The sequence below is a fragment of the Ambystoma mexicanum genome, chromosome 2q (genome assembly GCF_040938575.1).
Source record: "Ambystoma mexicanum isolate Mex_15411 chromosome 2q, UKY_AmexF1_1, whole genome shotgun sequence".
In the NCBI taxonomy this organism is placed as follows: Eukaryota; Metazoa; Chordata; class Amphibia; order Caudata; family Ambystomatidae; genus Ambystoma; species Ambystoma mexicanum.
Genome location: NC_090924.1, coordinates 338851728 through 338878141, shown reverse-complemented (window position 1 = coordinate 338878141; position 26414 = coordinate 338851728). Strand labels below are relative to the sequence as shown.

Genomic DNA, 26414 nt, shown 5'->3' with positions numbered 1-26414 from the left:
GTTGAGTATCAAGATACATTGGAAACCCGAAAAATGAATTGCTAATAACTTTTGACTCGCATGACAGATTTGGCCGACATTTTCCTAACAAAAAGTTTGTCCCCTTCCCCCAAAATGATACCTATATCTCCCATGGTGCTTTGCAGGAGAGAGGTTTTTCAGAAATGAAAAAGCCGCAATTTTTTGTTTGATGCAAGAGAGAACTGCAGTTATTACGAGAATAACAGCGGTTAGCTGAAAACGGGGAATAAATGCCATTTGGAGTAGGAAAAGGGATGCAATGGCATCAGGATAGAGGTGGGGAGGAGGAAGAGGGCACCATGTGAAATTGGGGATTTCGAGGAGGGCTGGGCACCAAGTTCAGAGCTCAAACGTTTTCTCATAACCGCTGTTATGTCACGGGATAACCACGGTTATAATAGAAAAACCGAGCTGGAATAAAAGTGCATCACACGAAACGATGAGTGTTGGGGCAGGGGTTGAGGGGGGAATGGGAGAGGGGGAAAAAGACTTCAGTGGAGTGGAGGTACCGTGGCAAGAGGAAGGGGCACTTGGTGAGTGCCTATGATGGCAGGAAAGACTTTGGGATTTTGCACGCTTTTTACAGATAACCGCAGTTATTTGCACGTGCCTACGGATGACCGCAGTGATTTGTAGTACATTGCAAGTATAACCACGGTTATGGGAAAAAATATCTTTTTTTAAAAGAGAGTTAAACAAATTTGATTAATTAAAAAAAAGTGGAAATTTACAGATACAGTGAGGTGGGGGAATGGGTGTGCCCGAAGGATATGGGTATTGGTTTAATTTAAAGAACCGAATCATGCAATATGGAAAGTAGACACGGCCGAAGGCCATGGCAAGTGGGTCAGAAGTGTTTTAAATCTACTGTGGGCCCGAAAGACATGTATAGTGGCCACGGCCAAAGACTGTGGGCATCTAGTGGGTCCAAAAGAAACATATCGATGGGAACATGTATAGTGTGCACGGCCGAAGGCCATGGCTAGTGGCCCGGTAGTGTGTTTTAAAATATACAGTGGGCAGGGCCAAACACCATGCTCACTGGCCACAGCTGAAGGCCCTGACTAGTGGGTCCGGAAGACATGTATAGTGGGCATTATGGCGCCATTCTGAGGATGCTTGGAATAGTTCAGACGGCTCTGACATTATAAGAGAACAATGTAGAAATACATTCTGTGCTTCATTCAAAGTTTTAAAATATGCAATCTTGTATTAATGATGTTGCCTGGCTTGGTGGATTTATAACAAATTAATACATTAATGTACCACATGTATAAGCATAACAATATAATCTATTTCAAGTACACTTTTAATGTGTGCATAATCCAAAATATCTCCTGTGAATGCAAAATGTTTAGACGCATTATAGCTCCTATTTAAACAATACCTGCAGTGATGGGCTGGATCAGTGGATAATGGCCTAGGGTCCAAATACCAGCCCCGGTGGCATTATCAACCAATCGAGCTAGCCCCCAAAGACACTCTATCTGGCCCAGCTAAAGGGTCTGATCCAGCGTCTACAGCTGCTGCAAAACTTGGCTGCTCGGTGGCCACTGGCTCCCCTTTAGGAGCTCATATTACCTCACTCTACGGCACCTGCATTGGCTCCTGGTATCCAAGCGCATTGACTTTAAATCATTGTGCTTGGTTCACCGTGCCTTGCAGGTATTTAGGTGTTCCCTACCTACAGGTGTTCTGGTATGGGTGGCCGAACTTTCTCGGTGGCTGCGGCCCGACTGTGGAATTCCCTGCCGTCTGGATTAAAACAGTTTGTGGATCATCTTGACTTTAGAAGGTCCCTTAAAACCTTTCTTTTTTAGGGTAGAGTGTTGTGATCCGTATTGTGGTTTCCTAGCGGCAAGATGCCTTGTGGCGGTAGTGTGCTTTACAAATCCTCATAGCTTAACATGATTGCTATTAGCACTCCAGGGCTGAGTTCCAAGGTGCTAATAGTGTTTTTTGAAAAAACAAAATGGACCCAGGGTGTTCGAGCAGGTTGCAACAGAGCCTGTGGTAGCAATGGAAGGCTGGCTCCAGACAGAGCCCTTCTTCCATTTCTATGATGTGGGTGGCGAGGCACAGGTAAGAACACGGAGCGGAGGCCTATGAGCAGTTAAGCACTAGGAGCATGATTCGGAGAAGCAGGGCAGCCCTGGGATGGGGTGTGGGCGATGGGGGAGTGTTGGCGTGGGGCTGTGTTAGGCAGGGCCAGCCTAAGGGCAGGACCGCCTGGACGACCGCCAGGTGTGCCTTTAGCACCCCGCCACATCAGATCGGGGGAATCTTTCAAGGGCTCCCCTGAGCTGGCATGGTGGGAGAAGGCGCAGCAGGCTCCATATTGAAATTAAATGCGCACAGCTCTTGTGCAGGACTTTCCAGTATGGGAGCGGGGTGCATTTAATAACAATAGGGTGCTGTGTGCTGATGCTTTGCATCAGCGCCCTATTGTGGTGATTACCTCCCCGTTCCGGCTCAGGAGAGGGCAGTTTTCATTGGAATAGGGTGCTGATGCATTTGCAAAATCTTTCTTTCACTGCCTGGGGCGCTGTCACCGCTATGGCCAGCACTGGCTTTGGGATTGGGGTGAAGAGCACAAAGACTCCGATACATGGCGTACTCAAGAGTTCTGCAATCCTGATTTTCTGGCTGCTTCTCCCCAGGTGTGAACATTTTATGTCAATGCAAAATATTCTAACACTGTAACCATATCAGACCTGTTCATATTGTTTCAGCACGCTGATCTCTTTCAAACGCACTGTAATCTGTGCAAGGTCAATAGGTGTGCAATCCTAATGCAAACTAATTAAACACAATGTGTAACCAACAACACTTTTTTAATTACCTAAAACATGCTTTCTTAAGGACTTGTTGAAAACACATTAATCCATGTTTCACTGTCACCACTGTACTTATCCTAGTCGTTTCACATAAATAATTGTCTCGAAAATAAGGATATTTGCTCGTAGGTTCAAATCCATTTTAGGGAGGAAATTGGAAAGGATGTGCGTCACACTCGTATAATATGGAATTGGTAATTGTATTATTGTCACAGGAAATAACCAAATGATGCTAACATGTGTGTAAGTTAAGACATATAATGACATGTACCTAACTCTCTGGCAGAAAAAGCAGTGTTTTTTCTTCCTCGTCAAAGGTTTTATACATTGATTTTTAAAAGGCATTTAATCCCCGGAGCAATTGGGCAGTGATTAGCTTGGGATCAAACTTGTTAAAATGTGCCATCAACCTTGCTTCTAAACCTATTGCACTGTCCCTGTGTAGTGCTCAGTATGCCATTCGAGGCCGTTGCTTACCATCACATATTATTCTTGTCTCTGCCTTTCCCACACAGGTCAGTATATCACCAAGTACCAAAACAGCGGGTTTAAAACAGTCTGGTTTGCCAGCGCATTCAAAGGTGCCAGTGGCGTGGCCCAGGTTTTAACTCCAATGGACAAGCACCAGAAGAACCACAGAGGATGGCTGCAGATGTTCCAGAAAATGAAAGATTTCCCTAGAATCCACTTACAGGGAATTGCCCTGACCGGGTGGCAGAGGTAATACACCAATAAAAGGCTTATGAGAGCTACTGGTGCATGTGTGTGGGTATGAACATGCCATGTGTACCCACCTGCTCATCCCATAGTCTTTTAAAAAAAACATATTTTAGAGTTGCTTTTTTTGTGATATCACTGTTTACCGAGTGTGATGCTGGAAATGCAGGGCCTCCGTATTCTTGACCTTTACTGATTTTTATTGTGTGTTCTGTCGTGTTTTCCACACAGTTCATGTGGGACTCCTGGCGGTGCAGCTCTCTTTTGGTTTGGTGTACCGACCCATGGGATACCCTTATGGTACCCATGGGTGGGGGTACAATCCTGTGCCCCTGTGTGGCCCACAGAGCAGGGTATGGGCTGGTGGCAGCTCCATGCTGAATTTGTCAGGTGGTCTGAGTATCCTCCATTTTGGGATACCCATGCCCTTGCATTGGAATCAGTTGATTCCTGATAGGAAACAAGATGGCCCCTGTGGCCTCTTGCTTTCTATCGCCTGTTACCTTGTTTTCCCAAAGTCTTTGGAAGCCCTGACTCTGTCCCTTCCCCCTGACTGGATGTTGGGTGGAAGTTCCATATATGGTGCTGTTGTGAAGTCCAGGCCAGACTGGCTGGAGCCTTCCCAGTGACTGTAGGTTGTGGGTACACCCTGTGGGTGGGACCTGGGTGAATGGAGTGTATACACTTCTTGTTGTGGATGTCTAGTTTCTGGTGTTTGACACAATGACTGACACAGCCCTGCCCGAAACTGGTATGAATGCAGTGTGGAGTGTTGAATGGCTAGGTACTTGTCCCAATACACATAACTTGTGAGTGTCTGGAGAGAAGTGAATGGCCTGAATGTACTATGCACCTGATTGGCTGCCTGCCTGCATGAATGCCCTTCTGACCGATTAGTTGCCTGAGTGTGACCCAGCAGAATGAATGGGAGATCAACTAGTATATCTGGGGGCCGCTCACTGCTATAATTTGTGTTCAGAAGCTGAAAAAAACTGGAGTTGTAACTGAAGCTTAACCTTGAAGCCCTGCTGGAAGAGAAGTCTAGCTGCTGCTCTACTTCGTCGATCTGAAAGCTGCTGTGCCTCCAAGGACTGACCCAGAGAGGACCTGGTTAGGCGCCCTCTTCACAAGCTACGAGGGACCATCTTGCACCAGCTGATCTTTGCCAAAGCTCCCTGGTAGACAGACCTATAACAGGTTGCCGACCAGAGACGGGGACCGCCGCGGAATCACAAGGAGAAGCGCCCGGACACTGTTGTCCATCACCGTCAACGACAGCCATCGCCGGCCGGAGCCGCCGTGCTTCCTTTGCCTAAGTAACATTTGATCCAAGGACGCTCTCGCCTGCACCGTCGACCGCTTTGTCCCGCCGACGTGCCGAGGAGCATCCGCCGGTGGGTTTCCCGCCACCTGACGACCGTAGAGACGCTGGACGACTCGACGCCCTTGCCGGGCCACAGTTCTTCACAATCTCTTTGTGGTCCTGACCTTTTGTCGCTGAGGTGCCCCGCACGCCTCTTCCTTGCAGGACGCCAACGCGCCGTCGTCGACGAGCACCGCTAGAAACGAAGTTGCCACCTCACCGTCGTCCTTCAACCCTTTTTCCTTGTGGGGTCTCGACGATCCGTGGCCCCTGCCTTAAAGCGAGCCGCTCAAGAAGGATCTGTCGATGACCCGACTACGAACTCTGCTATTCCAGGTACATTGGGGTGTACAACTATTTTAGAAGGAAATAAGACTTCTAGAACAATATATGGACTGGGCTTGTGATATATCTTTACAGGTTGCCCAGGTGGGGGGATCTCCACACAGAACTGTGTCTAGGTAACGGGGCCAGTATTCTGCCAATTTTTCTAACCAACTGCTTTCCTCCTATGTCTATTGTTGGTTACCTTTATTAATTGATTTGTGTGACATTTAACCAGAGTACAGTTGATGCACTTTAAAGGAATCTAATAGTAATTGTGGTACCACTTAGAACTGTATATATTTGCCATTGTAGATTTGCTGAGCACAAAGTGAGTTATTGTGATTGTGTATATAACCTTGAACCTTAATATATAAAGACTGTGTTTTAACTAATACAGTGTGTGGGAATTCCTTTGTGGGGACTTGGGGACTACACTGTACTTAAGAACCAGCCTGCATCACCTCCTGAGAGGCTAGGCCTTGGTTGCTCGTCCATTGCTACCGTAATAGAAAATCTTGGCTGGGGTCCTCTGTGCCTCTCCTCTACCATATAGAGAGAAGAAGTACAGACCCCCAACTCCAGTCTTTACACCGAGCACTCCATAACTGGGCCCCTCCGGATGTCACATCTAGCTTGAAATCTCTTTATGGCTGAATCACACCTGTGATGGAGTCGCATTTTACAGCATCATGGAGGGAACTTGGTGAACTCTGGGGGGGCAAAGACACCCGATAATATAATGCATCCCCCGGGAGGTGGGGATGTAAGGGATCCTCTTGAGCCACTACAGTCTCACCTCACCCACAGAGCAGGTTTCCCAACCTCTTAATTGTGGACGGTGTGAGAAACCAGAAGGTGTCTCACTCGCTAGTCCCCGGTGATCTGTCATCCAGGTGGCCAGGACATGGCCATCGCTTTTGAATCCAGTTCCTGTGGGTGGACCAGTGCGGGAGGATCACCTGGATGACACCGGGCAATGAGACGCGGTACCCCTTTTCCTTTAACACATTTTCCCCATCCTACCAGTTAGAATACTTAGGAACTCAACCCCTTCTCCCTTTCCCGACACAAACACTTTTTCATGGACAGCTCACTGTGAAAGAAAACGGACTAGCACCCGAGCCGTATACCTGACATGTCCCAACACAAGGGTCAGGCAGAGTCAGGTAATTACTGATAATTTACACCCACCTGACTTCCATCACACTTCCCCACATGGATAAGAGGCGTAGCATGAAAGCACACCCTGAGCAAGGCAAAACGCACAAGGAAGCAGCAGTTCCGAGATGGCAGTTTAATACGAGGAGAAAGACGGCAAGACCAGAGAGAGTTGCAAGGAGGCAAGTGCCCTTGACCTTTTCGGAGAAGAACCACGATTTTCATAACCCTCGAGAGTAAGAAACATAAGACCTGGAATTAAATCTGAAGAAAGGTGGTGTGTGTGTCGAAGGTCCACAGGGCCCTCCTGCATCGATTGCCAAGGCGGGCAGGAGTGATTGCCGTTGTGGTACTGTCCTTGGCTTAAACGACAAAGCAGCACCAGTAAAGTCAGCACAGCCGGTGTGTTGGGGAGACTGATAGCAGACCGGTCTGTGTTGGAACCAAGGTTGCGAGTGGCAACATTGTATGAAGAAATTTGCAAAGAAGAATATGAGGCATATGTGATGAACGACGCAAACATAATTGAATATCCAAGGAGTGACTGAACCTTTGAAACCAAGATAGATACCATATAGAGAGTGGTCCGGCACCACGTGGGTGCTCATTCGAAGGTCTCTGTTAGGTATATGAGAGTGTAAAATTGTTGAACTGTGAAATCGAAGTGGTCCTGCCACGGGTCAAGGTAAACCCTGTGCACATTTGAACGTCTTCGCTAGCTAATACAAAATGAAATTGTTCCGAGCCCGAGTGAGGGATACTAATTGTGTAAAAGGGATCTGAGCCCAGCTGAGGGGTATCCGGGGTGAACTGTGAGTCTCCCGAGAAAAGATATTGCTGAAATTGGTCCGAGCCTGGCTGATGGAGACTAATTGTGAAAAAGGGATCTAAGCCCGGTTGAGGGGGATCCAGGGTGAACTGTGAGTCACCAGAGAAAATATATTCTATAAGCATTTGAGTAAAGGATGTGAGCCCGGGAGAGAGGGATCCAGGGTGAACTGTGAGTCACCCGAGAAAAGATATTCTATAAGCATTTGAGTAAAGGATGTGAGCCCGGGTGAGGGGGATCTAGGATGAAGAGTGACTCACCTGACTTGAGTATTTGTAAAGGAACTTTTCTTTGTTTTGGTACATCAGGCCCTCTGAATCAAGTGACTTTGATAACGTAATTGACTTGGGCACAGAAGGCCCTGATGTTGGTAATGGACTGTCCTTGTGCCGAACAAGCCTGAGAGTGTGCTATGCTCGACTGAACCACCTTGTCCCGTGCTGAAAACTTGCGGAAGGGCGGCCAACAGCCTGAACATCCTGACCTATCATTTTGTGAACAGTTCTTTATTTTTCATGCACATTATTACACACTATTTGTAATTGGCTGTAAGGATTGGCAATAGGTTTTTTAGTATGGGGCCTTTTATGTTGACAAGACTCCACTAGGACTGCCTTCTTTATTATTTGATGGTAGTAGCTTGCTCCCATCTTTAGGTTTAGGTTTAGATGGGCGTTTATCACACCCATGTCGAAGTCCAATAAACACCCTTGATCTGTGGTCACTTGTCTGTCTTACCTTGATACCATGCCTTCCATACAACAGTCTCTGGTTGTGATCATTCTCCCATATGTGTTAAGGAAGGTTCCCTTCAACCTGTCAACATCCAAATGTGGCCTACATCTGGGCTGATAGTTTGCCTATCCCTGCATTTGAATGTCAGGGTAGAAGGGAATGCATGGGACAGAGATGCATAGCGCCCCAGTGAATGACGGAAGAGGCGAGAGACATGGTAGGTGTGGCAAACTTGACACGCCCGGCAAACACGCTCTGCGAATAAGAGCTGTGCATCACAAGATTGAAAGATTGAAGAAGACCTTGAAGGAGCATGGATCGAAGCCTGGGGGGAAATTAATGTTCGGAAGCACGAAACAAAGGGTATTGAAGGAGCACAAGCATAGTACTGGAAGCTGGAGTGCAGTCCACCAAGCAACCATGTTGAATGTACTCTGTTGAGTGATGGTAGCTAGTGCTCTTAAGCCCTTGACCCACAGAGGAATAATTGTATACACGAACATTGTGTACATGAGATGAAGAGCGGAAACGCATAATGGAGGTGGCCCTACAAAACACCACACAGTGCTGTGACCCTGAATTTGAAACTGAAGGACCTACCCAATCAGTCATTATTGACGTACTTGAAGCCCAGGACTGATCCTCCCGGCCATCGTCACAAGGACCTGGGAGTGTTATCACCAGGTCCTGGAAGCCATGAATGCATTTTATGAACATATCCCATAGACACGTTTCCCAGACCAGTTGAAATAATTGAATAAAGACCACCTTTCCCAAGTCCCCCCTCTCTAACAGAGGGGAAAAACGACTGTAGATCCCAAGGATGAGTCTATGGGGTAACCCAATTAGCCCACAGAAGTTCCTTCTTCACATTAAAGAGAACAGTTGTGTGAGACTCCCACTTCTCACCCATTTAACACCAGCGGAGATGGGGAAAAGCACAACTCTTCCTGTGCAACAACCAGACACACAGAGAAATCCAGTTCTTACCCACACTTCAGGGAGACTTAAAGAAAGGAAAACTCATGTTTTATCTACATGTGCACCCCCGGTACAAAGAGTCTGCTGCAGTCAACACCCACATTGTAATCAATGAGATACACACACGCAGTACAGAACAAAGGACAAATGCTGTTTCCCATTGCCAGGTCAGCAGGATGTCTTTTACTATAGTGGTGCATCAGAGAACTTCTGGATGAACAGGGCAGGACTGTTCAGTGCAGGCGGTGACCATCAGAGGAGCGAGGTAGAGGAAGGTGGTGAGAATGACAAAACCCATAAAGTGGAGGAAGGCAGAGAAAAAGAAAAAACACAGAGGGAGGAGGCATTTCGAGTGAAGTGAGAGTGAAGTAATGTGGAGCGAAACATAAAGTCTTGCAAGTGGGGGAAGTTGGAAGAGGACAACACGAACAAGAATAAGAGGGAAAGCAGGGAACTTTAACAGGGGCGGACAAAACTATTACCGGGGAAACGTAACCTTCGTCTGCTGGCTGAAAGAAAATGAGCACAGGGAAGATAAGAGGATGTGAAAGTGGGGAATAGATGCTACAAGAAGAGGATGGTAGGGATACAGATGGGGAACAATACTTATTGAAGCATGGGTGTATGTCAGTGGTGTTAGTTGGGCCATAGTTCTGTAAAAGGGAGGATGCGACTATGTCCTAAAGTGTTTTGCAATAATTGTGTTTCACTTCCTTAGCCAATGAGAAGGAGGATAGAGGCTATGGCCTGCGAAAAGGTAGTCGAGAAGAAAGAAGGTGGGTGGGGCAGCCTAGCCCCAGAGAAGAAAGCTAGCCTCTCAGTGGTGAACATGCAGAAGCTGTGGCATCCCTTGAAGAGGCAGCAAAAGTAAAGGCCAAGGTGGTGGCCAAATAGAAGTTTTAGAGAGAAAAGGCAGAATGCCAGGTCAAAGAGTGAGGGAAATGAGAAAAGGTAGAAATCATGGCCAAATAGAAAGGGGAAGAAGGAAACGTAGAGACCTTGACCCGAGAAAAATAGGAGAGAGAAAGGTTTCAAGGAAAAGGCACTTAAAGGAAAGGCTGAGACCCTCAACAAGGAAAAGATAGAGCTAGGGAAGAGAACAGAGTGACCCAGAAGAATGCCCTAGGCATCACACAGGAGGAAGTCCAGCTAGAAAGAGTGACCTGGGCACTATTTCAGGAAGAGTACAAGACCCTACTAGAGACTATTTTAAATTGTGGTTGATACTTTAATGCCCAAGAGCACATTACAACATCCTGACAAAACAAATACATTGGCCCTCATTACGGGTCCGGCGGAATCCGTGCCGGTGAAACTGGCAGGTAGCCGCCCTACCCATAATGATTTACCGCCGCCTGACTTGCCAGAATCACCGGGTGATTATGACCCTGGCGTTCCGGGAAGTCAGGTGCTGGTAAATGTTAATCCCCATTCCCATTTGAGTCCCACAGGACTCAATGGAAATGGGTATCACAGAAGCACCGGTACCGTTAATAACGGTGCTGGTGCTTCTGTGAAAGTCTGCAGGCGGGTGCCGTTCCGCCCGCTAGGTCTGACCCTAGCGGGCGGTACGGCACCGACCTACAGACTCGTAGTTTGCCGGTCCGGAAACAACAGTGCCAGTAAGCTTACCGGCACCGTCGTTTCTGGACCGGCAAACTTGTATTGAGGGCCATTGTCTTAAACTAGAATTCCTTACGTGTTTCATTTCTAATAACTTGTCATACAGGCTTCAGTTTAAAAGAAAGCAGAAGGAGACTAGTGGTGTTGGAGTTATGACTGCATTACCGAGGGCTGGTGTGTCTTGTGACAAGGTCAGTATCCTGCCCTTGTCTAGAGGGGATAGGAACCACTGTCATCTTGGGGTGGGAGGCCTACCAGCGAGACGTCTAGAGCCACTCCTACCCTATAGGGCGAAAATGGCAGTTCGGGGAGGGGCGGCAATTCCTGTCCATTTGCCATGTTCCAGTTTGTTCATGGGTAGTACCCATTTGTAGCACCCCAGTTGTCAGACAAAGATTTCCTTTTTTTCTGCAGAACCACTGCAGACACTGAAGAAGAGGACTTGAAAGGGGGAAAACCATCAGCGCCCCTCCCTTGATGCACCCTGCTTGTGAAGGAGGCGTTGCATAGCGAGAATCAGAAGCTCTTCACGCCAACGCAGAGTATTATGCTTGCAGCCAGAAACCACAGGAAGGAAGCATACAACAGAGACCAGAGCTCCTACACTGTTGCTCATGAAGCTATGCACTGCACACCGTTCAGGTCTACCCAGGAGGGAGACTGGTGCATGTCCCCTAGACCACCAGGGGAATAAAAACAAACACCACCAACCAGGACTTCTATTAGGGTAGGCTCGGTCTAAACCCACCCCACCCCCCCAACACGAACGAGTTCATTGAACATAAAAAACTGCATTGTTCCATGGCGGGCCAGTGTGGAAGAAGTGTGGCGGGAATAGGGGGGGGGGCTGTATGAAGTCATTCTTGTGTGTAAATCCTCCTTGTTGAGGAAAACCGTCCGATTGTCCAGGGACAGCAAACCCAATCCGCAGACCACAAGACCAGCAGGAGGAAGGACGGTGGAGACGGAGTATAGTGCAAAGGCACATTTTGGAGCAGGTGAAACATGGATTAGTGTGTGCAAGTGGTACTGCGTTCTGAGTGTGCGTGAAAGAGTGCAAAGCATGCTTAGGCCAGGGAGTGAATGTGAAGTGCTTGTATGAGTGAAAGCAAGGTGACTGAATGGAAAGCGGGTGGATTTGGGAGTAGTTGTGCGGAGGGGGGAGTAGTTGTGTGGAGGGGGGAATAGTTGTGTGGAGGAGGGAGTAGTAGTGAGAAGGAGGTAGTAGTAGTGTGAAGGAGGAAGTAGTGTGGAGGAGGAGGGAGTAGTAGTGTGGAGGAGGGTGTAGTAATGGGGAGGAGGGGTGGACGTGTTAGGACACTTAAGTGTGGAGATAGGGCTTAGAAGGTGTGAGAGACGTCAAAGAGACTGATGTAGGAAGTAGTACAAGAGCAGAGGGGTGGAGTTGGTGGGAGGAGAGTAGTAGAAAGTAGTGGGAGGCGAAAGTGGAGAGTAGGAGAGGGAGGGGAGTATGTGGGCATGACAGGAAGGAGGTAATCTGGCTGAGTGACAGAAAGGCACAATCCAGTACCCCTTTTTAGATCACTAATTATTGGATAGTGTAGGGACAGTCTAGGAATTACCTGAGTGAGGTTAGATAGATAAGGCATCCTGCCTTTAGGTCTCCACCTCTAGCATAATTTAGAGCCTACACAGTAGGGGTCAATAATCTATATCAATTAACCCGGGTTTAGGGACGTCTGGTTTAGGGAGGAGGTTCTTTTCTAGAAGAGCGAGAGAGAGAGAGAGAGAGAGAGAGAGAGAGAGAGAGAGGGAGCGAGAGAGCGAGAGAGAGTGAGCGAGTGAGAGAGGGAGAGAGCAAGAGATGGGCGACCATAGCAAGCACAGGCTTGGAGAGGAAAGGTGCATCAAGGGAGGGAAGTACGTTTGTTGTGTGTGTCTGTGTGTGTGTGCGTTGAGCTGGGAAGGGGTGGCGGGTGAGGATATGGGTGGTTAAACCCCCTTCCCCCCCGATTTACAGGACAAACAGCGGGAGAGGGTGGGGACGGGATCGCCTTGTGAAAAGGGGGGGGGGGCTATGTGATATTTTGTCATTTTAAAGGCCGCACAAAAACGGGCAAACAAAATCAGTCTTTATTTGTGTTCAGCCTTTTAAAATGTGGAAATGTTACATGGAATTGCTCTCGCAGCTGACAAGGCAAAGTGAACTATGTGTGGAAGAGCCCTCCATCCCTCCTCCTCCATTTCCAGTCCAAATAGGATTAGCAAGGGGCTGAGGCCCCTCTGAATTTCATCTAGGTCCCTAATCCATCCCAGTACTTTCTTCCAAAATCTCTGGACTTCACTGCAGAACCACCACATGTGCCAATACGTGGTTCGCTCTCCACAGTCTCTGCAGCAAAAGGGGCTTAGCCCTGGGAACATCTGTGACAAACTAACTGGGTCGTACTGCCACCTATGCAGCAATTTAATCCCATGAATCTTGTACTGATACAATATCGATGTCCTGTGTGCCCCATCTAATTAACCTGGTCCAAACTCCATCCTCCCCATGTTTCCCAAGTCCCTGTCCCATCTACCTTTCAAACTGTTTGTCCCCGTAATCCCTTTAGTCCCTGCTATTATTAATGTAGAATAAAGATCCAAGATAAGCCCCCTCGAAGTGAGATGTGTGGCAAGGACTTGTTCAGTGGGGGTTAACTCTCTTTGAAATCCTGCTTTCCATTTGGTAGCCATAACCACACCCTTCAGTTGTAGATAACCAGAAATTGGTAACTTCCCAATTTTCAAACGGTTCTCAATCTCCTGCATGAACAAGAATTCACCCCTTACCCAAAGCTGCCCAACTCTTTCCAGCCCTGCCTCAAACCACCACTGAAACCGCTCAGGGTCTGGGAAGTCCTCTTATCGGCAGGGCCCAGAGATGACTCTGCGTCGAGGGCCATTTAGTGACCTGTGTCATTCGCGTCCCTTTCCTCCATAAGTCCCAACACAATCCCACTATTTTATGTTCCCTGACCCTTTTGGGGAACTTTTCCCTAGAAACCCAACAGCACTCCCCTACTGTGACTGGCCTTAGCCAGTAGATGTCCAGTTCCAAACATTGTTTATCCCTGTCCTTATGAATGTTTGGCACCAGAGCTCTCATTTGGGAGGACCTATAATAGCACTCAGCATCGAGGAACCCTACCCCAGCCCTTTCTTTTCCCTTGCTAAGAAAATCACAGAAACATTCCTTTCACCTATTTAAGCACGTGTTTGGGAACCTTAATTGGCAGCATCTGAAAGAAGTATAAAAATCTAGGGAATCTGGGTGTCTTCAGGGAATTCAATCGGCCCAGCCACGACAGTCAGCCTGCCCCACGTTATCAAATCTCCATATAACTTAGAAAGCAGGGCTAGATAATTGGCCGCGAACAAGCCCTCCAATGTTATAGTTACCATCACCCTGTGAGACAGGCATGGTATCCAGAGAGATGACACAGACAACAGATACATGTATTAATGATCAGGATGGTGTAACTCCTAACTAACCCTATGCCATGATGGGATTTTCCCTCCCTAAAGAAATCTAAGGAAAGTCTGTTTCTATAAGTCCAAACCAAAAGTCTGTCAGTGTCAAAACCTATGCTTGTCCTCACAACTATAACAACACCTATTGGGGAAATGTTCTCAACCAAATATAAGTGTTCAAGTTCAATATAGTTCCAATGTAACTTTGTTTCAAGGAGGTTTGATCACGTTATAAAGTTACCTTTTGTAAGTTCACTGGCATCACAGTTCACATCAAAAGAAGGACTTGGGTTTCTCTTCCCTAAGGTCAAATGTAATTAAGTTCATACAACACTGTGATCTTGGGACTTCCTTCCCCAAGTTAAACACTCTCCAGTTCTTTGGTTCTGAGGGTTCCCTTCCCTAACATTTATACTGAGCAGTTAACTTGCTTCCTCTGTTCACACGTTATAAGAGAATACCTGGACTGTTTGATCCGTCCTTTGGTTAGCTTCACCAAGGACACACCCTTCTTTGCTGCTTTTCCAATATGTAGTAGTTTCTGGTCTAGTCGCAGTTATCAGACCATACGGTCCACTCATTACAGGTCACGCAACCAGCAACCACACGCCTTGTCTGCGATTTGACTCTTGATGCTGATAATGTCAGTGTTAGGAAACTTCCTGGTCGAGGCGCAGTTGTCGGACCACACGGTCCACCCATCACACGTCACGCAACGATATGTTCCAAAGCCGTTGTTCAGTTCCAATGTTCAAGACAACTCTTCACTTTCACATTATTCTTAAATGCTTTTCTGATAGTGGGTTACTTGATATACTTGATTGTCCCAGAATGTTTGTGCAGTCTTTAGCACTTCATATTCTAATCAAGTAATAGCTTTCTTTTCATCCAGTATTTCACAAATGTAACATTTATTTGGTTTCACTCAAACCACGACTTTCTTGCCGCTCAAGATTCAGGAAATGTTATGTTGTTTTGTGTTAATCAGAATAGCATCCTTCATTCCGTTTGGCTTTCAATAAATGTAACTTTAAGTTGTGCAAACTTTAATTACACCTTTTTATGCAGTTCAGTATTCAATAAATGCAGTTTTCACTTGTGTTTGGCACCTTTTCAGGCAGTTCGGTAATCAAAGAATTTAGTTTTCACTTGTATGGGCTTACGCAGCACCTTTTTATGCAGTTCGGTATTCAAAGAATTTAGTTTTCACTTGTATGGGCTTACGCATCACCTTTTCATGCAGTCCGGTATTCAATAAATGTAGTTTTCACTTGTATGGGCTTAAGCAGCAATTTTCAGGTAGTTCGGTATTCAATAAATGTGACTGTTACCAATTCCAAGGTCCATTGGAGTGCTCTGGCATTCCTAGTATTTCCCAACACTTACCAGGTCTCTCTAGCTACCCCAGAGAGGGAAAACCAACTTGTCAGTTGGTTGGGTACGCCATTCAGCACACACCGGCCTTCGAGCTTGGCTCTGCATCTGCTTCATGGCAGCGCCTGCTGTATGCCTTCCGTCACAGGGGCTCTCAGTCCTGCACAGTCACCTCGGCAAGACTCAGTATTTCCGTCAGCGTGTTGGCGTCTCGGGTTCTGGCTCATCGGCGTGGTAATTCCTCGGTTCCCTTTTCCTTCTGCGACTGCACCTCTCATGTGCTTCTGGATTCCATCTTTTATACTCTTCTCTATTATTAAGAGGCTGCAGGTGAAATGGACCCTCCACTCAGGTGATCCTCCCTCGCTTGTCCAACCCCAGAGTTGGGATCCAAAAGCGATGGCCCTTTCCTGGCCACCTGAACAAAAGATCCCTGGGGAGTCGATGTGAGAGTACCTTCAGGTTTCTCACTCACCTAGATATTTAAACCCATCTTTTTGAATCTCCAGTGATAACTGGGTTAGGTCGCTAAGGTCGGGTCAGACTCCCTATTGAAGGGCATGAGGATTGACTTTTCCAAATTGATCCTGAACCCCACCAATTCACCATATTCTTTGATAACTGGCATTGCCGCAGGAATCAAGTGCAGAGGATTGCAGGGATGCAGCAGGATATTATCTGCATACATGCCAAGATTGTACTCTTTATGCCCGACCCTAATTCCCCAAATCTGCACTGACTCATGTATATGTTCTGCCAAGGGTCCCAGGGTCAGGGCAAGCAGGAGTGGTGAGAATGGTCACACCCGCCTAGTCTCCCACCGTAAATCAAAAAGAGTCGAAGTCTTTCCATTCACCACCACACAATCCATAGGTTTCCGAGTATAGAGCTGGTACTCCTCTACAGATTATATCTCCAAAACCCCATTTCACCCGATCAAAGGCTTTATCTGCACTTAGTGCGAGAAGTATCAGATCACCCTTATCACGTCTGGCTAGCTCCATCAAGTTTAAAGTCTTCTGCAAAGTATCCGCTCACCGATATCCTGGCATGAATCCCACTTGATCTGAGTGCAACAACTTTGGCATCAGACCCTCAACCCTGGTAGCCAGTGTTCTCGTAAAAATCTACTCATCAACATTCAGCAAAGAGATCGGCCTATATGAACCATATTTTGTAGGATCACTGCCCTCCATATATATATATATATATATAGAAATCAAAGCTGAATCAAGGAAGGGAGCTTTTTGGTGTCAAGTATATGATTAAAGCATTTTGTCAGGCGCAGCACCAGCACGTTACCATACCTTTTGTAAAGCCTGACTGGAAAACCAACTTCCCCCAGGGCCTTCGCAAATGGCATCCTATGTATAGCTGCTGCAGCCCCTTCTATCCATACGGGGGATTCTAACCCTAATACCTCTTTCATAGACTGTGCCGGCTGTTAGCCCTATTAAAGTATCTCTCTATCACCTCCTTCGCCGGTTCTGTCTCTCACGTGTGGAGCTCCTTGTAGGATACTGCCAACCAACCCAAGATACCTGGAGTTTTTCATGAGCCATCTTGTTAAATGAGGTTTCACGGGATCGCTGGTTACCTTTTCTTCCCGGGGTTCGTGGAGTCGAGGCAGCCAGTCTGTCGGAGCGACGATGCCGATGAAGCAGTAACGCGGGAAATTAACCCAACACCCTCCTGACAATAAATGGCAGGATAGCACTGAACCAACTCCCAACGCCACGGGTGGCACTTCTCTGCATTAACGTGACGTCGGGACAGTGTTTCCACTGGCAGAGAAGGTGAATGAGTCCTTAAATCACCAGTAGATGGATGAGCTGTTCTTCGGGACTTCCAGGAAGGCAGTAAGGTACAGGTACCGGCAGGGCACAAGGCAGAGGAAGGGAAAAGGCCAGGCAGCAAGGACAGGAAGGACTGACCATGGAATCCCACGGAAACCCAGAGAAGACCCCTCCAAACCCCAAAACCAGAAAGGAGGTAAAGACAGGACAGGGCTGGGAAACCAGGAACTGAAGGTACCAGGGGGCTGGAAGGAGAGGAAGGTAGGAGGGCAGGACAAGGCAGGGCAAAACTAGCAAGTGTAACTGCAGAGACTGTAGCACAGGAAACCAGGCTCCAGCAGCGCATACACGGCAACAACCGCGTTGAGACGCGTTGTCTCCGTGTATGCGAAGCCCTTTTAAGGTCCAGGGCCAAAGCGAGGCCCGGAACGCAAGTTCACGCTACTGCGCATGCGCGAACGTCGAACACTGACGATACGCGCATGCGCAGAACATGCAAGATGGCTGTGACCGCGGAACGGCGTGGGGAAAGACGCCACCGCGGATAGTGTCTCCATGAAGGAGGAGACTGCCGAGGACCCGGATCCCCGTAGCAGGTAAGTGGCGCACGCGAGCGAGCGCGTGGCGTGACACCATACCCCCTCTCGGACAACCCCGGGGCACCAGGCTTCCAGGGATAGCGGAGATAGAAGTCCCGAACCAGGCGCGGTACATGCACGAAGGAGCGCGGTTCCCAAGTGCGGTCACAAGTCGGATAACCCTTCCAGCTGACCAGGAACTGCAGCGCACCACGCCTAATCCGCAAATCGCAAATCTCCTGCACCTCAAACTCAGGAACCCCCTGAACCAAGACCGGGGCAGGACGGGAACAGGAACGCCCCAGAACATCAGGTACATAGGGCTTCAAAAGAGAGACGTGAAAAACGGGATGGATCCTTCAAGAACGGGGTAGGGACAACCGAAAGGCAACAGTGGAAACCCGCCCAATGATGCGGAAGGGACCAAAAAAGCGGGGAGCCAGTTTCACAGGTAAATTGCGTACCGGCAGATTCCTAGAGGACAGCCATACTCTGTCACCAACTTGAAGGTCAGGCTCAGAACTCCGTTTCCTGTCAGCGTGTTCCTTCATACGTGCTTGTGCCACTGCTAAGGTACCGGCCGCCAGGCGATGTTGTTCGCGTATCTGAGTCACCAAGGCATCTGCGGATGGTACAGTACTGGTAGAAGTAGGACGAGCAGGTAGTAGCTTGGGATGTAGTCCGGCAGAACAGAAAAAGGGGCTGAGTCCGGTAGCGGAATGAACAGCATTGTTGTAAGCCACCTCCGCGGTGTCCAACCACTCTGACCAGTTGTCTTGAGTGGCATTGGCGTAACAACGTAGATACTGCTCAAGAGTTTGGATGGTACGCTCTGTCTGCCCATTGGTCTGGGGATGATAACCAGAACTCAGAGCACGCTGAATGTCCAAATGCCGACACAGTTGGTCCCAAAATGAAGAGATGAATTGAGACCCACAATCCAACAGAGTCTTCTCAGGAAGACCTTGGAGACGATACACCTCGTGAAGGAAACGTCGTGCCATCTGGGAAGCGGTGGGCAGTTTAGGAAAGGGCAGGAAGTGAGCCATTTTGGTGAAGCAGTCCACTACCACCATGATACACGTGTAACCACCAGAAAGCGGCAAGTCAACGATGAAGTCTGTAGCAATGGTATGCCAAGGGCATGGGGGCGTAGGCGTGGGTTTCAGGAGACCAATGGGTTTCTTGTGAGGAATCTTGGTCTGGGCACATACTGGACAGGAATCCACGTAGAGCTTCACCAGCGTGGCCCATCCAGGCCACCAGAATTGCCTTGCGACCAGTTCTTGAGTTGTGCGAACTCCTCGGTTACCACAAACTACGGAATCGTGACAATTTTGCAGAACGATCCTCTGTAGCTCTAAGGTGGGAACGTACAGACGATCCCCGAAGAACAACAAGCCGTCACGTTCTTTGATGTCCGAGCGTTGCAGTGTCTGTGACCTGGAGGGATCCGTCCGTGTGGCTTCTAACAACTGTTGAAGCTGGGGAGTCACCATCGACAGGAAGTGCTTCGAAGTAATCAGAGGTTCTGGGTCCCTGGCCCCTTCGACGTTGTTTTCCAGGGACCGAGACAGGGCGTCGGCCTTCACATTCTGGGAACTTGGGATGTACGTGACCGTGAAATCAAACTGCGAAAAGAAGAAGGCCCAACGAGCATGCCGGGATGTTCTGCATTGCAAAGACCGTAAAAATTGAAGATTACGGTGATCCGTGCGAACTTCCACCGGATACCTCCCACCCAGCAAGTGATGACGCCATTCCTCGAATGCCGCTTTTATAGCCAGTAATTCCTTTTCAATCACAGCGTAGTTTCTTTCACTCACAGACAATTTACGAGAATAGTAGGCCACCGGGTGTTCTGTTTTCGTAACTGGATCTTGCTGTAATAAGACCGCACCAATTGCGTAGTCCGAGGCGTCGGTTTCAACTACAAATGGCCTTTCATCATCCGGATGTATCAAAACAGGAGCCGACATGAAGGATTTCTTCAATTCCCGAAATGCCACCTCAGCCTGTGAGTCCCAGAGAAATGGTACTTTGGTGCTGGTCAGGCGGGTTAACATGTTGGCAAGGTGAGAAAAACGTGGTATGAAGCGTCGATAAAAATTAGCGAAGCCCAGGAACCTTTGTAAAGAATTAACCCCGTGTGGCTGTTTCCATTCCTGGCTTGCAGTTTCACGGGGTCCTTCCGCACTCCTGTGCTGCTGACTACATAGCCCAGAAATTCCATACTCCCCAGATGGAATTGACACTTCTCAGCCTTGGAATACAGGTGATTGGCAGTTAACCTACGGAGTACTTCCTGAACGTGCGCAACGTGCGCAGTGCGAGTGTCAGAAAAAAACAGGATGTCATCAAGGTATACCCATACTGATATACCAATAAGGTCCGAAAAGATATCATCCATGAACCGCTGGAAGACGGCCGGGGCATTGCAGAGCCCAAACGGCATTACTCTGTACTCGTAGTGACCAAAAGGTGTCTTGAAGGCCGTCTTCCACTCATCCCCCTTCTTAATCCGCACCAGGTGATAGGCCCCTCTAAGATCCAACTTGGTGAAGACCTGCGCGGATTTCAGGGATTCGATGATGTCCCGGATGAGTCGCAGTGGGTATCTGTCTTTCCTTGTGATCTCGTTTAATTGGCGATAGTCGATACAAGGGCGCAAAGTTCCCTCTTTCTTCTTGACAAAGAATAGCGGGAATCCTGCGGGAGACTTGGACGGCAAGATGTAGCCCTTGTTGAGGCAATCCTTGATGTAATACTGTAGGACTCCCTTTTCGAGTTGGGTTAATGAATAGATCTTGCCGTGGGGAATGACAGCATCAGGCAGGATATCGATGGAACAGTCAAAGTGTCGATGAGGCGGTAAAGGAATGTCCTCTGGCTTGGAGAACACCTTGAGGTATCCGGCATACTCCTGAGGTACTGACTGAGTGGCACATAGACGGTCAGATACATTGACAGGATTAAGAGACTCCAACATCGCTGGGAAGGAATCGTGAAGACCACAGTCCTGAGGACAACGTGCCGAAGTGAATACCAGGGATCGAGCAGTCCAGTTGACCTGAGGATTGTGATAAAGCAGCCAAGGCAAGCCCAGCACCACCGGAAAAGAGGGAGACTTGATGACGTCCAACGAGATTTGTTCGAGATGCCCTTCCACAGAGAGCCACAAGGGATCGGACCGTTGGCACACCGGACCTGAAGACAATGGAGAGCCGTCGATTACTTCTACCACTGTAGGCCGTTCTTTGCAGTGTAGACGGATCCCATTGGAAATCGCGAACGAGGCATCGATGTAGTTACCTGACGCACCAAAATCCAGAAGGGCCCGGGTCTTCGTACACTTCCCTAGCCAAGCCAAACCAACTTCCAAGACCAACAAAGGTACCGGGTTCATGGGATGAAGGTCTGATTCAAGGAGACGGCCCGTCGCTGCCTTCACACCAAACAACGGGCCTGTTAGTTTTCCTGCTTCCTCAAAGGACGTAGCGGGCAGGTGCCTAGAAAATGGCCAGAACCACCGCAATACAAAATCAGGTTTTGCTGCCGTCTTCTTTTCTTTTCGGCCTCGGACAACGGACCTCGGATGGCACCCAACTGCATGGGTTCTGGGCCCACGTCGGTTGAGGTAGCTGGCCCGGATGATTGTACTGGAAGGACTGGGTGGTATTTGTCGATTCTGCGACGTTCACTCCGTCGTTCCGCTAACCTGTGGTCGATGCGTAAGACTTGTTCCACCAATGCGGGCAATGTTTCCGGCTCCGGAATATGCAACAATTCGTCCTTGTATTCTTCTCGCAGACCCCGACGGAATAATGTCTTCTGAGTGATTTCGGGCCATTGGGAATCGGTTGCCAGTTGTCGAAACCGACTGATATACTGGATGATATCACCTGATCCCTGTTTGATCTCCATTAGTTGGTTCTGGGCCATGGCTGCCAAGTTAGGTGGTTGAAAGACATCCAAAAAGGCCTTCTCAAAAGCGGTGAAATCACCCAGCAGGGGGCTGTTAGTAGAGACCAGAGGTGCGGCCCAAGCAAGCGCGCTACCGGTCAGGTTTCCTAGAATGTACCCGATCTTGGCCTTGTCTTGACCGAAATGACTGGACCTAAACTGAAAATGGATCCTACAGTGGGTACAGAACTCTGCCACTCGACGCGGGTCTCCATCAAACTTCATGGGAGTCGTGTAAGCCATGGTGTTCTCAGGCGGTGGAACTGGTTGGGATAGTCTGCCCATACCCCGGCCCATCGCTTGTCGAAGGGTGTCGTTCTCCTGGCGAAGTGTAGTCATCTCGAGGCGCATGGCACGCATTTCGTCTCAATCTGTTAAATGAGGTTTCACGGGATCGCTGGTTACCTTTTCTTCCCGGGGTTCGTGGAGTCGAGGCAGCCAGTCTGTCGGAGCGACGATGCAGATGAAGCAGTAACGTGGGAAATTAACCCAACACCCACCTGACAATAAATGGCAGGATAGCACTGAACCAACTCCCAACGCCACGGGTGGCACTTCTCTGCATTAACGTGACGTCGGGACAGTGTTTCCACTGGCAGAGAAGGCGAATAAGTCCTTAAATCACCAGTAGATGGATGAGCTGTTCTTCGGGACTTCCAGGAATGCAGTAAGGCACGGGTACCGGCAGGGCACAAGGCGGAGGAAGGGAAAAGGCCAGGCAGCAAGGACAGGAAGGACTGACCATGGAATCCCACGGGACAGGAGACAAGGAAGGGAGAAGGCTAGACAGGCAACCCAGAGAAGACCCCTCCAAACCCCAAAACCAGAAAGGAGGTAAAGACAGGACAGGGCTGGGAAACCAGGAACTGAATGTACCAGGGGGCTGGAAGGAGAGGAAGGTAGGAGGGCAGGACAAGGCAGGGCAAAACTAGCAAGGGTAACTGGAGAGACTGTAGCACAGGAAACCAGGCTCCAGCAGCGCATACACGGCAACAACCGCGTTGAGACGCGTTGTCTCCGTGTATGCAAAGCGCTTTTAAGGTCCGGGGCCAAAGCGAGGCCCGGAATGCAAGTTCGCACTACTGCGCATGCGCGAACGTCGAACACTGACAATCCGCGCATGCGCAGAACACGCAAGATGGCTGCGCCCACGGACCGCAGAACGGCGTGGGGAAAGACGCCACCGCGGATAGTGTCTCCATGAAGGAGGAGACTGCCGAGGCCGAGGACCCGGATCCCCGTAGCAGGTAAGTGGCGCAGGCGAGCGAGCGCGCGGCGTGACACATCTGTGACAGTCAAACATCACTAGTATTCGGAGAGAATAGCAAATGACTAAGGCAAATAGTACATTCACTTAAAGAGAACATCCACATTGATTGCTTATGTATGTTATTGTGCCCCACCATAAGAAAATGTAATAATCACAGTTATATATTATATTTTGATACTTGCAATTTAACCCTACAATGTATTAGACATGCACAATTATCATCTATAAATGAAGCAACAGAGATTACAGAGGCCCAAATATTAAAGGATTTGAACAATGATGAAGGAATGATAGAAATTCCAGAAATAAAGAGAAAATCTAAGTTAATTCCTAACTTTTCGAATGAGAACTTCATTGACACATTTCATAGAGCATTGGTTTTTTATATGCATAAACCAGTTGATAAAACAACCAGCTTAAGAAAAAGAATTTGACGAGAAAAGAAATACAAGCACTACTAGGATTGACAAATGATGAGAAAATCATCATGCAAGAAGCGGACAAAGGGGGTATTATTGTCATATTGTAAACAAAGCAAACTATTGTCAACAAGGACAAATACATCTAGATACCAGGATGCTATATTAAACTTACAGACAATTCTATTGCAGCCGCCATTTACAAATGCAATGAATTAATAATGAAATAGTACAGAAAAGGACTACTTAGAGATGAAAGAAAATTGTTGCTAACAACTAAAGACCCAGTGATTTCCATGATTTATTTTTTTCCTAAGATTCATCAACAATTTGACATACTACCTACCAGAAGTCAGACCTATAGTCAATGGAATTTAGTTGGGTGACAGAAAACATTTCAAAATACACTGACAAAGCTTTTAGGGTAAAAGAGCAACAACTTTAATCATACGTGAGGGGCTGCATGCATATTTTGGATAGTCTGCATAAAATTGGGTCTTAAAAACAAGATATACTTGCGACTATTGATGTGAAGACATTGTACACCTTGATAGAACACTAGGACACAGCCATCGCTATTGGATCCAGTTCTTGTGGATGGACCAGTGCAGGAGGATCACCTGAATGGGGATTGGAAGTGGGGACACACGAAGAGTGAGACGCGGTATCCCCTTCCTTATGACACCTTATCCCCATCCTGCCCAGTGGGGTACTTAGAAAATTCCCCACCCCTTTTCCAGCACAAACACTTTCTCACAGCGTGAACGACAACAGACTAATACCCGAGCCATTTACCTGGCATGTCCCAGCACAAGTGTCAGGTAGAGTCAGGCAATTGCCGACAACTACACACACCTGACTACCCTTCCTCTTCCCCATAGGGATAAAAGGCAGAGCACAAGAGCACACTCCGAGCAAGGCTGAATGCACGAGGAAGCAGCCATTCCAGGACAGCAGTTCAAACAGAGGAGAAAGGCAGCAACACCTGAAATAACATCAAGGAGGGAGTTGCCCTGCCCCTTTAAACACAGACCCGCAAAGCCTCCCGTGAAAGAAACATAAGACTGGGAATCGCTGCTGGCAAATGGTGTGACGAATGTCAGCGGTACATGGCACACTCCCGCACTGATAGCCAGGGCGGGGAGACGTGGTTGCCATCGTGTTACCGTCCTTGACTCCAGCGGCAAAGGAACCGCCAACGAGTTCATCACAGCCGGTGAGTTGGAAGAACTTGATAGTCGGCCGGACTGTGTTAGGCTCAAGGTTGCAGTGGCAACATTAAGAAGTTAAATAGAAAAACGGTCTTTTGTGAACAAACTTGGTAACAGAGATAGAGTGGTCCAGCGCCTTGTGGGCGCTCAGTCGAAGGTCTCTGGCTGGTACCCCTCTCCTGAACAAAGAAACTGTGTTGAACATTGTGAGTAACGAAACTAAAAGTACCAAGACGCCATAGGGAAGGCTGGTATAAGGTGTTAAAGTGGTCATACAAGGGTCAAGCCAAATACCTTGTACAATGGAAAGTCCTTGACACATTGCAGAAGTTTTGATATTGTGAAGCAGGCGTTTGCGCCCGGCTGAGGGGAACGCTGTGTGAACGGTGATGGTATGAAGCCGGCACTTGCCGTCGGCTAACAGAGTGACCCAGCGAGACGAGATCGCCCTTCGGAAGTCTGTTTAAATTGTCAAGTGCTCTGGTTGGTCCGACTTTCATTGAAAATTGAATTTGGCTCTGTGTATTTACATCCTGCACCCTAATTTCATTGCATTGATTTTGCTACTGCCAGGCCACCTTGCGACTAGGTCAGAAATCTGCAGTGCAGTCCCCCTTCTCCTTTCTACTTTGTCACCCTAATGGTACTCTCTATCTCTCCTATCTTCTCTAATTGCTAATATATCTCCTATCCCCCCCCCCTCTCTCACTTAGTCCGGAAGGAAAAAGCACAAAAAAGACATCTTGCCTGCAAACCCTGGCCTTCCCATCGCAGACAACTACGTCAGCGCAACCTCCAGAGAGATATTCACAGATATCCTCTTCTCTGTCCCCTCTCAAAATCTTTGGACTTCTCATCTCTACTCTCTCCTCTTTCATTTCCTCTACAATTAACGGTGGGACCAAGTGTCCTCTTGGCGTGCTTCTCATCCTCACGCTGCATCATTAATGTCTACCACACTGGCACTATCCTGGTTCAGGTTCCTCAACCCATACTTCTACTCTTTGACCGGATTCCTCCTTCCCTCACCAACCTCCTTCCTTCTGCTGCCTCTCTCCTCACCACTCTCACTGACCGGGGTACCACGCCCCTGTACTCCTACACCGAGACCGCCTCCACCAGCAACACTTGTCACCCGCTCTGCCAACAAACACTCTGCTGACATCTGCCTCCTTCTTGAAGACACTGACCTCGACCGAGACTTGGTTCAATGCCAGCTCAGTCACTGCTTTTGACTCCCTTCTCCCTGTCGACTTCAAGATCATTTGCAAGCCTCGACCTCACTGTGCTGGCGGTGGGGTCGCCTTCATCTATCACGAGTGGGTTCCTTCTTCCATCATACCCACCCAACTCCTTCGAGAGCCTGCTCTGCAAGTTGGTCATCTCTCCCTCCTCCACTCTGACCATTGCTACAATCCACCGGGCTCCAGGCGCTACCACCCTGTTACTCTCTGATGGGCTGATTTATGCTCCTCCTTACTTTCCTCCACTTCCAACCTCCTCCTCTTGGGTGACTTCAACATCCAACTGGATGCCTCTGCCTCAGCACCCACACTTTTTATTGACGCCTACCCCTCTCTCTCCCTTTCCATCCCCTCCGGGCTAACCCACTTGGCTGGACACAGCCTGATGCCATCATCCACTCCGACCGCTCTCTCACTCCCCCTACGGTCACCCCGCTCTCCTAGTCAGACCATGTTCTCCTCTCCTCCCACCTGGGTCCCTTCGGCCCTCCTTC

The 26414-nt window shown here is 48.4% G+C and overlaps 1 protein-coding gene across 2 annotated transcripts in view; it reads left to right on the top strand.

Annotated features, from left to right (window-relative positions):
• The window catches only part of LOC138569399 (hexosaminidase D-like), a 644991-nt gene that overhangs the window by 449931 nt on the left and 168646 nt on the right, over positions 1-26414 (top strand). For both annotated transcript variants that reach the window (XM_069647343.1, XM_069647344.1), the window contains one exon: positions 3374-3578. In XM_069647343.1, the coding sequence (XP_069503444.1) occupies positions 3374-3578 (205 nt within the window). The remainder of the gene's footprint in view (positions 1-3373; positions 3579-26414) is intronic.